At 40.1% G+C, this 14,867-nt stretch overlaps 1 protein-coding gene across 2 annotated transcripts in view; it reads left to right on the top strand.

Annotated features, from left to right (window-relative positions):
- Positions 1-14,867, top strand: part of tws (protein phosphatase 2 regulatory subunit tws) — a 533,883-nt gene that overhangs the window by 498,878 nt on the left and 20,138 nt on the right. For both annotated transcript variants that reach the window (XM_090373490.1, XM_090373489.1), the window contains one exon: positions 3,154-3,337. In XM_090373490.1, coding sequence (XP_090229616.1) covers positions 3,154-3,306 — 153 coding nt within the window. In that variant the 3' untranslated portion in view covers positions 3,307-3,337. The remainder of the gene's footprint in view (positions 1-3,153; positions 3,338-14,867) is intronic.

Here is a 14,867-nt window from a genome sequence, read left to right as displayed (position 1 = left end):
AATGTCAGAAATACGGACACTCCCAGCGAGCATGCAGAGGTGATGCTGTATGTCCTATTTGTGGTTCTAAGGAGCTTACACAAGCAGGTTGTTCAGCCTCAACTCCTGTTTGCCCTAACTGTAAAGAAACTCATCCAGCCTTCTCTAAAATCATGTGAAATGTAGAAAACAAGGAAGAAAATAAGGAAAGGCAGTTGTTGAATAGATGTGCAGAAATTTGCCTTTAGCCTTTAGGTAGTTGATTTCTGGAACAACCTTCCATTTGTTGGTGTGAAAGTTGATAGTTAAATAAATTCAGGGAAGAACTTTGCAGACTATTGGAGTAAATGTATTGGAAATGTCACTCTTTTTTTTTTTTTTTTTTTTTTTTTTTTGGCTGATGCTGTCTAAACTTAAATATAAAATAGAAATATAAAATTGAACATAAAATCACATACCATGAGGCATGAAGGCAAGTTATGTCAGCTATGACCAGCCGTTCTTATGCATCTCACACTTGAAGCTCTCATGCAACAGCAGCTCAAACAGATGAAACAATACCAACCAGCATATCTCTAGCAATCTGGTTTAGAAGTATGCTATCAAACTCTGGAAAAGACATACCTCAAACTAAAACCAGCGAAGCAACTAACACTCCAATCAGCATCCCAACTGTCATTCTGGCGGTCCCACATGACAAAGAAAAACTTAAAACTAAAGACCAAGAAAACTGAATCATCCAGCAATAGTATGAAAATAAATGTACACTCAGATTATGAGGAACCCATACTAGAACTTTACGTAAATGGCACCATGGATACTGGACGCCCTACCTTCCTAAAAAAAGACCGGAAAAAATGCTCCTCAAATAAAAAACAGTCAGATGAATCATCCTCAGCTAAACCAAAATGATGCATAGCATTTTACAAAGGAACTGCAGAGGCTTTCATTGCAACACAGATGATATTAAAGACCTAATTAACCAATATTCACCAGTTGCCATTTGTCTTCTGGAAACCAAACCTCGCAAATTTCTCCTTCAATAAAGAACTTTTACCTTCATCGAAGAGATTGTGATACAATAGTTGCTGCCCGTGGTGATGTAGCAATTCTGATAAATTCAAAGATCCCAACTAAACATATACTGTTTCAGACTGAATTAGAAGCTATTGCTCTACGCATAATATGGCAATAACACGTGTCAATAAACTCTTCATATGGCAATAACACGTGTTGATTTACTTACTACCAAACCATAATTATTCTTTAAAATATCTTGAAGATCTCTTCATGCAGATACCTCCATCTGTCTGTATACTGGGAGTTTTAATGGGCATCGCTCCTTTGGTGCGATCCTAAACTAGATAGTTGCGGTCGACTCATTGAACGCTTTCTAGAGGCACAAAATCTCACAAAACTAAATACTGGTACACACATCATGTACAGCTTCCATATGAACAAACCTCAGCAATAGATCTCTCAATTTGTTCTCCACTACTGGTCCCAACCATAGAATGATACATTATAAATGATCCCATGGCCAGTGACCATTTTCCAATTGTATGCAACTTTCTATTAGCACAGACACCTTCAACTAAATCATGCAGGAAATGGAAATTTGTCCGAGCAAACTGGGCAAAACTTCAGTTCTTGATTTCTCTTGATGAACAAAAAATCCGCCTCCAGCATATTGATAATGTGACAGCTTACATCACATCACATCACATCTCTTAAAAGTGGCCAAAGACACAATGCCATTATCAAATCCTCCGGGCAAAGAGCATTATGATAACTGCAAAAGTGCAAAAGCAAAGAAAGCAAAAAATAAAGCCTGGAGTTTATTTTGACAACATCCAACCACAGCCAACCTCATTAATTATAAGAATTTGAGCAAAAGCACATTTCATACAAAGGCAAGCCAAGAATGAATCCTGGATACATTTTCAATCGAGCATTAAGACAAATACTGACACCAAAATAATATGGAAAAAAGTTAGAAAGCTTTCTGGTGTCCTACCGTTCCTTTCCTGGAACGGGCAAAATCTATCCAGTTCCTCAGATATTGCTAATGCTTTGGGCAATACTTTTTCTGAAATCTCAGCATCCTGTACAACATCATTCCAACTAATTAAAAACACTACAGAAAAGCAAGCTATTAACTTTCACTCTGTCCACCTTCTTCCATATTACAAACCTTTGCAATATTCTGAACTTCTGCATGCCATTAAAACAGCCCACAATGGTTCTTCCGGGCCAGATGAGATTTAGGCGCCCCAGTAGCCAGGTGGGCAGGAGCAGCAGTGCATAGCACTCGCTTCACTGGTTAATCTTCGTAAACCAGTAACGCTAGAGAATCTGATTGGTGACAAAGCAGATCTTTCCGGGTTTTTTAATTTCCTCAAAAAAAGTGGAGTTTTTAATCTTTTTTGGTTACAGATTTTTTTGACCGTACGAGAATATGGGATTTCTTTATATAATAAATAAATAGGCACATTATAGCCAAAGCAGCTTATGCACCACAACAAGCAACCAGCATCATTGGTCAAAGAAGATCAGCAGTGGCTTATAACTACTCTTTCTGCTAACACTTAACCATCCCATTATCCATCGTGGTAACTTGCCCCAATTTATACATATTCATTTACATTGTACAACAATATCAGAGGTTTTACTGAGATCATAAAGTGCATCAAATTTATTGTTTGAATCCGGTTCCTTTGGTAATGAGGATTCATAGTAGTTAATCGCATCTGTCATGTAAGGACATCCTTTAACAATTTCATACTGTGTCTGACTTAAACTATTCCTCTCAAGATGAGCTTGCATTTCTTCGTTAACTATTGACTCTGTTTGTTACTTTTGCTGCCTCAGACTTTAAACTTACAGGTCTGTATTTACCCACTTCACCCTCTGAACTACCCTTGTAAATAGGAAAAGATCATTTGCACATCTCTCTTCTTAAGAGCTTTTTACCAAAATACAAGGGTCCTCTCGGTATTATTACTAAAGATTTGAAAACCTCTTTGCTGTTATTAATATATTTGATAGATTTCGTCAGCCATAGATGCTCTGTTCACTTTAAGCTACAACAATTTATCTTTCAGTTTTGAAACCTTTACTATGGTTTTCTATTTTAATCAGTAATATTTGCTTAACCTTTTATCTCTATTTTAGGTATGTACAGGTGGAAAAAGGAAAAAAGATGAAATCAGTGTAGACTGCTTAGATTTCAACAGGAAGATTTTACACACAGCATGGCACCCTCAGGAAAATGTTATCGCTGTAGCTGCAACAAATAATCTCTATATCTTCCAGGAAAGGTTCTAGTTTGTAGAACAGCGCTAATAATTCATGCCAGGTAGGTTAAAAATGTTCACATTCTTAACTTTTTCATGATGGAGTTTCTCAAATGTGTAGGGCTCCCTGTAATCACTTATGGTAGGGGTAGCCAATTTAATTTGTGATGTGATCTACATTTTTTCTTCAAAATGTGCCACGATCAACCATCTCAAGAATTTTATTGCACATGGTTAAGAAAAGCTAATCAAGACGTATCGAAAAATGTTGTTTATAAATTTTTAATTTATGTGAAGTTTTTGTCTTCATGTCATCTGCCAAGCTTTCAAAAACGGGGATATACTGTGATAAGGCCAACCGTAAAGAATCTTATGTATGCATGTCCGTAAGAGTAGAGCGATTCTTCATCTTTGTTCGTTTCAAATGCGAAAAGGCCGATTCACATAAATGTGTGGAATCAAAACAGAAATTTAAAAGTTTACTGTATTTTTTTACATTTGGGCACTTTTCTCGGCAAACATATTTCCAAAAGTCTTTTTCTGATGATCTGGCTTTTAGGAAGATATCTTTTCACAATGTAATAATTTCTCCATGTGAAAAATCACAGTGATTTTTTTCTGCAGTTTGTTTCTTATCTAAGTCGACATTAAATGGATAAAAAATATATTGAACAATGTCTGCAGATTTCAGAAACATATTTCTCATTATTAAATAAAAAACAGGATATTTTTGCAAATGATCTTGCATATTTGAAAATGATCGATTTTTTTTTTTTTTTTTTCTTTGGGATCCTTAGCCATTACCAAAAATTTAATATTTATATGCAGAAATACTACTAATCATGTCACCGACATTTTTATTTTTTTCCAAATTCAGATCACTTAAAATCTGACAAAAAAGCTAGATCACACAACCACTCCGTATCTTGTAGCTGTTGATAATCATCTCCCCTATGATCAACAAATTTTTTAATTTCACTCAGCAAAGTTCGAAATTTCTGTAGAAACTTACTCCAACGACTCAGCCACCTCATATCTGTGTGTAATATCAAATCTGGTTCTTTCATTGAGTTGTGTTTTGAAAAGTCTCCTTTGGAGAAATTGTTTTCGGATGGAATTTACGATTTTGAAAGCTATTTCCATAACATTTTTAGTATTTAATTTTTTGCTAGCTAACACTTGGTGGACGATACCATGGTAACTCAAAAAATCTGGGAATTCATCATGGCACAATGCGATGAATCTGTTAAGATGCCCCGTCGTTGCCTTAGTTCCATCTGTTATTGATATGAGCTTAAAAATGCGACTTTGATGAATTGACCATCAGGAGTGCATTGAAGTTCTGTGATTGACCCAAATTAAAGCCACAATCGACCGGAATTGAAGCTGCGATCGATTTGTTGGTCACCCCTGACTTATAGGTAGGCTCTGGGGAATGATTTTCTTAACGAATCTTTGTGCATAAGTGGTTTTAAAAATAAATTTCTTTTTATTTTTGCTTTATTGCCCAGCATTATAGGGTAAAATTATTGTGAAAAATCAAATCAGGATTTTTTTTAAAAAATTTAAAAAAGATAGGTAAAAAAAAAAAATAAACTTCTGGATTTTTTTTTTTTTTTTTTTTTTTATGTTACTTTATCTGAATTTTTCTTTTTATGAAGTATAGTTAGCTTACTTTGTTGGAAACTTTTTTTGTTGCCCTTATGGCAACAAAAAAACTTTTTTTTGTATGTTTGGCAACATACAAAAAAAAGCTTTTGCTTTTTTTTGTATGTTGCCTTATGTGAAATTGTGATGACGTATAGTCAAGGAGAGTGTGTGTGTGTGTGTGTGTGTGTGTGTGTGTGTGTGTGTGTGTGTGTGTGTGTGTGTGTGTGTGTGTGTGTGTATTATGGAGCATCGTTGTAGGTGCTTCGTTGTGTACATATTTCCACACACAACCATTTTAAGAATAAAACTAGCAGTTATAATCTTTAATTTTATATATAGTGGGGGGAAGGAAGATAAGGGAAAATATTTTTTAGATGTTGCTTTTTATTGATCAATGAAATAAGGCTATAAGGACCATGAAGAACTTGTTCTTCACAAAAAAAAAAAAAAAGTTCCCTAAACTCATTTCAGTGAAGTAAATAATTCATAATATTCATCCCGTGCAGGGAGTATTTGATAATTCTAACCCTTACTTTACTTATATTCCCTCCTCCCAGGCTGGGGTATGCCTCCACAGCTTATCACAACACAACAGCTAGAATCGTTTTTCCACACCATTTGGGTTATGCCTAAATTTTATTCACGTGGATAAGAGCAGGCTTCTCTTCACGTAATGGTCAAATTAGTCACTGCAAGTTGAAGATTACATAGTTTTCTCTTCCAGAAACTTGTTTTTTTGTTTTTTTTTATTTATTTATTTAATTTTCAAAACAAATAAACCAGCCATAGAGTTCAAGCAGTTTACAAACATTCTGAAGTGATGTCCAATGTTCTTGGACCAGGCTCACACTCTTTTTTTTTACAAACGGGGTTACAAGTGGTATCCTGATATAGAATAACAAGCCATAAATTGAAGAGAGGTGGGGATGGGGGACTTTCCTCTAGAAATATTTTCATAAGCGCTCCACTCATTTTGCAAAAATAGTTAGTAATCTAATTCAAGTCCCTCGACGTGGGCACCTGTACGTGGTGAGGGGATCTCCCAGTGATGCTGCAGGTTTTCCAGATTAGCATCACTGGGATCTAACGCCCATACCTTGGTTCCAGGGTTACATCTTTGGAATCCGGCGTGTGCAGCCGTGCGCTGCGACCCGTGGAATTCGGAAAGGGGGATCCTGGTGGTTGAGGGGCCCAGCCTTAATACACCACTTTGGACCCTGCTTCGACAATACGGGTGGTCCCGGACCGGATCGACTGGGAACAATCAGTGGGTGGTTCTTACTACTAGGGTCAACTGCGTTCCAATATGTCTCCCTCCCTTTGGTCCTGGGACAGGATCAAGGCTTATTGGAAATGTGGGTATAGTGCCTCTAGGCTAACTTGGCATCCCATTCGTGTACGCAGTACCTGCTAGTTCACGATTGGCGTCCCCTCGTAGGGCTCCGTGTTGGGTGAGGTACTTAGGGCATCAGAAATTTTTATCTTACTCCTATGAGTAATATAAATCCTTCTTCTTCTGGAGCCCCAACAAGGCCCCTACCTATTCGAGATGATGACATAGAAAACACCTCTGAAAAAAGAGCCAGGACTGAGGATACACCACCACCATCAGTGACACCGCTTTTCCTCATTCTCCATTCCACTGGAGAGCAGTCAATTGGGAAGATGTCACCGTTCTTCATCCAGAAAGGATTAGAAGGGTTGGCAGGATCACCAAAATCCGTAAAACGACTGCATTCTGGCGATCTTTTACTCAAAGCTTCAAACACAAAGCAAGCAGAAAGACTGTTAAACGCGACCTCCTCCATAGGGGGAATACCAATCGATGTAACACCCCACAAAACTTTGAACGCTTCATGAGGTGTCATATCAGAGTGGGATCTTCTTCCTGTCTCTGAAGAAGAGATCTGCTCTGAACTAAAAGACCAAGGAGTGACAGCTGTCAAGAGAATATCAATGCGGAAGGAAGGTAATCTCGTCCCTACTCGAGTTCTCATCCTAACATTTAACACCCCAAGGCCTCCAAGTTCCATCAAGGCAGGCTATCTAAACTGCCCAGTGAGGATTTATATCCCAAACCCACTGCGGTGTTTTAGATGCCAAAAATACGGCCACTCACAAACATCTTGTCGTGGTAACCCTGCCTGTGCTCGATGTGATGTTAAAGACCACGAGAGCATGGAATGTTCAGCTCCAAAACCGATCTTTGTCAATTGCCAAGAAGAGCACACCGCCTACTCTAGAGCATGCCAGCGGTGGAAGGATGAAAAAGAGATCTAAAAGTTAAAAACAGAGCTGAATATCTCCTACCCAGAGGCCAGAAAACTTATCCAACCAATAAATAGCAGGAAACCTTCATATGCTCAGAAGGTTTCTGCTAAGTGCACTATCGGAACATAAACTGAGATCACTATACCACCAAGAGAGTCATTCACTCCGATTGCACGCTATTTATTGAGTTCACAGAAGCCCACCAAAAAAACAGTCAGCTGCCACTCCTATATCCATACCTCCTAGTGCTCCACCACTACCAAAACCAAGTGCTAAAGAGCCTCCAGTAATAACAGAAACAATGGATGTAGAGAACAAGGAGGTACGGGATGAATCAGTCTCGGAACTCTTTGCGGAGTAAGAAATGGACACGGGACAGCGTCCATTCTTCCCCATAACAGATAAATCCAAGACTAACAAAAGTAAGCCCTCAGCATCTCGGAAGCCGCTTGACGGACCCACCAAGCCAAAGTAATGGCTAAATTCCTACAATGGAATTGTCGTGGATTCCGGCGAAATACTGATGACATCAAGGCCCTCCTGCAAAAGCACGAGCCAGTGTGCTTTTGCTTGCAGGAGACTTATCTAAAGGCAAATGATGATCCCACAATGCATAACATCACAATCTTTCATAAGGATAGAATTGCGGATGGTCCTGCTCATGGAGGAGTGGCTATCCTTGTGAATAATCAGACCCCAGTTCAGCCCTTGCTAATTACAACCAGCATTGAGGCTGTTGCAATTCGCCTGACAGTGGGATTTTTATTAACTGTGTGCTCTATTTATTTGCCTCCTGGGACTGACATCTCCCAGGAAGACCTTGATGATCTTGTATCGCAGTTGCCTCCCCCTTTCTTACTTTTCGGAGATTTTAATCGACATAACCCCCTGTGGGGTAGTGCTAACATCAATGGAAGGGGACGAGTCATAGAGCGTACGCTAAATGACAATGACCTTTCCATTCTAAATACTGGAACAAATACCTTCTTACACATGCCTACCCGTACATTTTCTGCCATTGATCTCTCTATCTGCTCCCCTTCTCTACTCCCTTCACTCACTTGGGAAGTGGAGGAGAATCCATACGGAAGTGATCACTTCCCTGTGATAACCTCGTTACACAGTGGGGGACCGTGTCTTCCTTTCAGGTTGAAGCAAACGAACCGCCATTATCGCTTCGACGTAAGCAGTTGTCTCTAATGTACGCTTTAAAACTGAAATCCCTGCCAGACCATCCTACATGGTCATTCGTTTTTGAGCCACGATGGGAAGATTTGAACAACACACGTAAGACTGCCAATCGTCCTTTTGGTATTCGTCTCCTAGAGCTACTCAAAGAACTTAATATCAAGGTAGACAAGGTTGCCCAAACACCAAAGCAACCCCTTCCACACTGGCATGCTCATCTCCTGGCATATGACTTGTCCCTTAGAAATTGTGGAAAGTCGGACACTCCATCATCTGTCTACCTGCAGCTTTATTCAGCACACCGAACTAAACATTCTGAATTCGCGCCAGTTTACACAGACAGTTCGAAGTCGGAATCATATGTGGGATCTGCTGCTGTCTTTACCGACACCGCTACATCGGAGCAGATTCCCTCTGAACGCAGCATATTTACTGCAGAGCAGTAAATATGCTGCATTCAGAGTTACTGCGCGCTATAGAGTTAGCCTTGGATCACATTAGTAAATGCCAATACCAACGGTTCATTTTATATTCCAACTCTCAGTGTGTTACAGGCTTATGATATCCGCTTCTGCTGGGTTTCCAGCCACATTGGGATTACGGGAAATGATTTGGCTGACACCTCAGCCAAATAAGCAATTCCCAATAATAATCGCTGCCTGTCAGTCCCCTAAACAGACTACCGGCAAAAAATACACTCCCAATGGCACAATTCGTGGAATAGACAGACTACGAATAAATTACATCGTATAAAGCCTGTAATTGAACCGTGGCAGTCTAGTCTGCGCAGGAATCGTAAGGAGGAAGTTGTTCTTGCCTGGACCCACATAGGACATAGTCATTTGACCGATTCGTTTTTGCTGAGGGCTCATGACCCTCTTATGTGTGAGTCCTGTGGCACAATTTTATCAATTAGACACATTTTAGTTGACTGGCCTGATTTTAGCAATATCCGTTTTACCACTTTTAATCTTCTGACTGAGCTGTATACACTCAGTCAGATTTTATCCGACAATGACAATTGTCGGATAATGTCTTCTGTTTTTAGCTATTTTAAATCAATAAAGGTTTTTACTTGTATTTAAAATTTACATGTTATTGTTATTTCTTTATTGATTTATCTTTTTTACATTTTATACCGTTGTTATTTTATATCTCGACATGGTGGCCTAAGTAATTAGGTCAGTGAAATTAAAAGTTTTATATATCACCTGGTTTTGGCGCGTTATAGCCACAGTTGCTAATGCGCCAATAAAACCCAACAACCAACCAACCAACCAACCTATTAACCGTCTGTTCAATTTATTTGCTACCTGGGACTGACATCTCCCAGGAAGACCTTGATGATCTTGTAACACAGTTGCCTCCCCCTTTCTTACTTCTAGGGGATTTGATTGGACATAACAACCTGCGGGGTAGTGAAACCAACACATTCTTCCACATGCCTACCCGTACATTTTCTGCCATTGATCTTTCTATCTGCTCCCCCTCTCTCTACTCCCTTCACTGACTTGGAAAGTGGAGGGGAACCCATATGGAAGTGATCACTTCCCTGTGATAACCTGCTTATACAGTGGGAGACAGTGTCTTTCCTTCAGGTTACCATGGTGGAAGACTGTTCAGGCTGACTGGAATGACTTCCAACATCCGGCAAATTTTGACCTTAATGCAGTCAGTCAGGAGCCTATCAATGATGGAATCACGTACATCACAGAAAATATCGTCCATGCAGCTGCCAATACCATACCGAAAACATCTGCCTGGTTTCCACCTTTTCCCAAGCCATGTTAGAATTCCCAATGCACAACAGCAAAATAGGCTCAAAACAAAGCTTGGAGGATATTCCGCCGATATCCTACGACTGTTAATCTAATAGCCTTCAAACGTGCGTAAGCAAAAGCACGCTACATTCTCCCTTCACTGACTTGGGAAGTGGAGGGGAACCCATATGGAAGTGATCACTTCCCTGTGATAACCTGCTTATACAGTGGGAGACAGTGTCTTTCCTTCAGGTTACCACGGTGGAAGACTGTTCAGGCTGACTGGAATGCCTTCCAACATCCGGCAAATTTTGACCTTAATGCAGTCAGTCAGGAGCCTATCAATGATGCAATCACGTACATCACAGAAAATATCGTCCATGCAGCTGCCAATACCATACCGAAAACATCTGCCTGGTTTCCACCTTTTCCCAAGCCATGTTAGAATTCCCAATGCACAACAGCAAAATAGGCTCAAAACAAAGCTTGGGGGATATTCCGCCGATATCCTACGACTGTTAATCTAATAGCCTTCAAACGTGCTTAAGCAAAAGCACGCTACATTCGCCGTCAGAGTCAAAAGGAATCATGGATCCGTTTTACATCATCTATTAATCAGTCTACCAACACAAAGGTAGTCTGGGATAAAATCCGAAAAATGAAGGGAAAATATACATCCCACCCCTCATCGATCCTAGACTATAATGGATGCACTATTGCAGAGCCCACTGCAATAGCCAATGCTCTTGGGGAAACATTTTCAAACATCTCTGGGATATCATCCTATTCCCCAGGGTTCCTGGTCCTGAAACATAAAAGAGAAAAGGAGTTCTCTATCATTCCAAGGCAAGTGCTGTTGGACCAGATGGCATCCATTATGAAAGGCTTAAACATCTCTCATCAACATCTATGGATCGCCTGCTTCTTCTGCATAACAGAATCTCTATAAACGAGCAATTTCCGGATTCCTGGCATGTCATTTATTCTTGCCTTTGCGAAGCCAAGAAAGTATCCTAAACTCCCTACTGATTACTGTCCTATAGCTCTGACTAGCTGTCTGTGCAAAATCCTGGAGAGAATGGTTAGTTTTCGGTTAATGTGGTATTTAGAATTCAATGATCTCTCCAGCATCCAATGCGGCTTCCGAAAAAACAATTCAACTCTTGATCACTTAATTAGACTGGAAACACAACCATCCAGGATGCTTTCCTAAAACGCAAACATTTGGTGTCAGTGTTCTTTGACATGGAGAAGGCATATGACACAACTTGGACATTTGGCATCTTAAAAGATTTGGGTAGCCTTGGTCTTAGAGGGCAACTCCCCATTTTTATTAAAAACTTTTTAGCCAATCGATCTTTCCAAGTTCATGTGGGATCCTCACTCTCTCGTCCCTTCTGCCAAAAGGAGAGAGAGTACCACAAGGATCAGTATTAAGTGTCATGCTTTTCGCCATCAAAGTAAATTCTATCACAGAACAGCTCCTTTCAACTGTAAACAGCACCCTCTATGTTGATGACTTTAGCATATTTAATCAGTCATGCAACATGAGGATTATTGAAAGACAACTGCAACAAGCCATCAATCGCCTTAATTCCTGGGCACTTGCTAATGGCTTCAGGTTCTCGCCGGAGAAGACCGCTTGCGTACATTTTTGTCGTAAGTGTAATCTTCATCCTGAACCTGAATTAAGGCTCGGACAAAATGCTATTCTAGTAGTATCAGACACAAAATTCTTGGGACTTCTGTTTGATAAAAAGTTGACCTTTCTAAAACATATTCGTCAACTTCGTACAAAGTACACGAGGGGACTAAATATTCTTCGCTCTCTCTCCTCTACGCGTTGGGGAGCAGACAGGTGCACCCTACTACGTATTTATCGTGCACTTGTACGATCCAAATTAGACTACAGGGCCCTGCTATACTCCTCAGCCAGAGACAGTGTCCTTCGATGGCTGGACCCTGTCCACCATCAGGCTATCCTTATTGCTACTGGAGCATTTCGAACATCTGCTGTCAAGAGCTTATGCGTCGAAGCAAACGAACCACCGTTATCCCATCGACGTAAGCAGTTGTCTTTAAACTATGCTTTCAAGTTGAAATCCCTGCCAGACCATCCTACGTGGACATCCGTTTTTGAGCCATGTTGAGAAAACTTGTACAGTATCCGTCAGACTGTCAACCGACCTTTTGGTATTTGTGTCCAAGAGCTACTCAGAGAGTTTAACATCATGGTAGACAAAATTGCACAAACACCAAAAGAAAGTCTTCCAGCCTGGCATGCTTATACCCCATTGTGCGATTTTTCCCTTAAGAACTGGGAAAGTCTGAGACTCCATCATCTGGCTACCAGCAGTTCTATTCTGCACTCCGACTTCCTGCCAGTTTACACAGATGGCTCGCAGTCTGAATTGTGCAGCAGTTTTTAAGTTTTTACAAGCTGTTAATATATACACACATATATAAATTGGATAATTTACCTTTAATCTTATACTGCCTTATATATATATATATATATACAGGGTGTCTCAAATATATTGGTACAAACTTTTAGGGGAGGTAGGTAACATCTAAAGAATGTGAATCGCATAGGAACCCATAACCGGAAACGTCACGGGAAAGTAGTAGCAGAGGCACAAAAGCAGAAATGACACAAGACAGTAAATAGTGGCAAACATTTATTTGACATAATATTAACAATGGAGTACGAGATGGATGCATTTCATGATGTTACAACAGATGCTTGAAGGTTCCACCATGAGACACGATGACACTGATGCAGCATGGATTGGCGGACACGGTCGAAGACACCTGGAGTTTCTTTGACAGTAGCAGCAGCACAGATGAGTCTCGCCACGAGATCCATTTCCGTCTCCACAGCCAATTCATACACGATAGATTTGAGGGCCCCGACAAAAAGAAATCAAGGCTCGATAAATCAGGTGAGCACGGGGGCCAGGCAACGTGTCCACCACGGCCAATCCATCGACACCCAAAACGCGTGTTCAAATGGTCACGAACACACCTTCCATAATGGGCAGGCGCCCCGTCATGTTGAAACCAAATGTTGCGTCTCACATTTGCTGGAACATCGTCAAGTAACCCTGGTAAAACGTTTTCAAGAAAGATCCGATATTTAGCGGAGTTCATGTGGAATGGTAACAGGTATGGGCTGACTAAGCAGTCACCGACCATACCTGCCCACACATTTATTGCGAAGCGATGTTGTGCCGCATGGGGCGCACACCGTGTGGGCCCTCTGCTAATCGATGCACTAGGTGCATGTCTGCCATCTCACAGTTCGTATATCGATGCATGCTCTTCGTGCGGCGACTACTGCTTGAATGAGTAAACCAGAAATTTTCCCTCTCGCGAACTGATGAACAGCGCCATGTACCGACTTACGGTGACGTTTCCGGTTATGGGTTCCTATGCGATTCACATTCCTTTAGATGTTACCTACCTCCCCTAAACGTTTGTACCAATATTTTTGAGACACCCTGTGTGTATATATATATATATATATATATAGTCGATATGGCAAATAGTTAACAGTTATAAACGTAAGATAATTAATTATAATGGTGATATATCTATATATATATATATATAGATAACAATTTGACGAGGTAACCTTTTTAAAGGTTACGTCGTCAAATTATCTTTGTTGATATTTTAATCTTTTCTTGGAGCAGTATAACCATAGTTGTTTTTGTGCCAATAAAATTAAAATCAATCACTCAGTCAACAGCTGTGAAACAACTTTCAAATGAGTTCTGCCAATTCCAGAAAGAACATTTAAATAGACCTGATCTTGTGGCTAATAAACTAATCAAACTTCTTGAGTTGACAAAACATGGTTCCCGTAATGTGAAGTCACTGACAAACAACCCCGATGAGAGCACTCAGTTCCTGCAATTTGAGGAAAAAAATACTTGAAACTGAAAGAAAGTGCAATGGTGAAGTTTATTCTGATTTTGTTACTAATGCTGAGCAAGGAAACGTTCTTATCAAATCGCAATTAGAAGAGCTGAAAGGCTATATCACGGTACTGCACAAAAAAAATAAGGAGATCAAACTTATCCTTCTAGATATATTTAACAAAATTGAACTCAGGAATCTTGATGACCCAGCTAAATTGATGAATTTACTTAATTCAACTGAGCTTATCTGATTCTATAAAAACTATGCCCAATCCAATTTAATTGCAATCTGCCCTCATTGCGCATGCAATCCTGCTGACAGCCATTCCACACTGTTTTCAGGAGATTTTTGTGGGGTAAAAAACGGAATCAGCACCCAGCTAAGCAATCAACTGATCATAGACCGCAAACTTCCTCAAGCAAGATTGATAGATCTGCTGAAAAAGTTAGCGTCCTCAGCAAAGGGAAGAAAATATCTAATGATCAGTCTAAAGCAGGAATGATGATGGCCCTGTAGGCGAAGCCAACATCAGTAATCTCATACCTATTGGTAACATAAGATTAGAGTCTGAGGTGAGTAAAGTTCCAAAGCATAAGTCACTGCAGGTGGATTTCGACGTCGGCAGCTCAGAGGACAGAAATATCGAAACCGGTAGAACGCACAAGTTAACAAAAAAAACTGGTTTAAGAACTTACGAGAATGATAAGGGTCTAATTGATAGCAACACCTCTTCAGCCCATTATCATGCAGCTTACCTCTCTTCGGTACACGCACCTTCTCACTGTAAGGATCGCCTATC

Source organism: Mastigoproctus giganteus, chromosome 5 (assembly GCF_048544385.1).
Source record: "Mastigoproctus giganteus isolate SK-2022 chromosome 5, ASM4854438v1, whole genome shotgun sequence".
Classification (NCBI taxonomy): domain Eukaryota; kingdom Metazoa; phylum Arthropoda; class Arachnida; order Uropygi; family Thelyphonidae; genus Mastigoproctus; species Mastigoproctus giganteus.
Note: the sequence above shows the minus strand (reverse complement) of the source record. Positions and strands in the feature narration are given on the sequence as shown.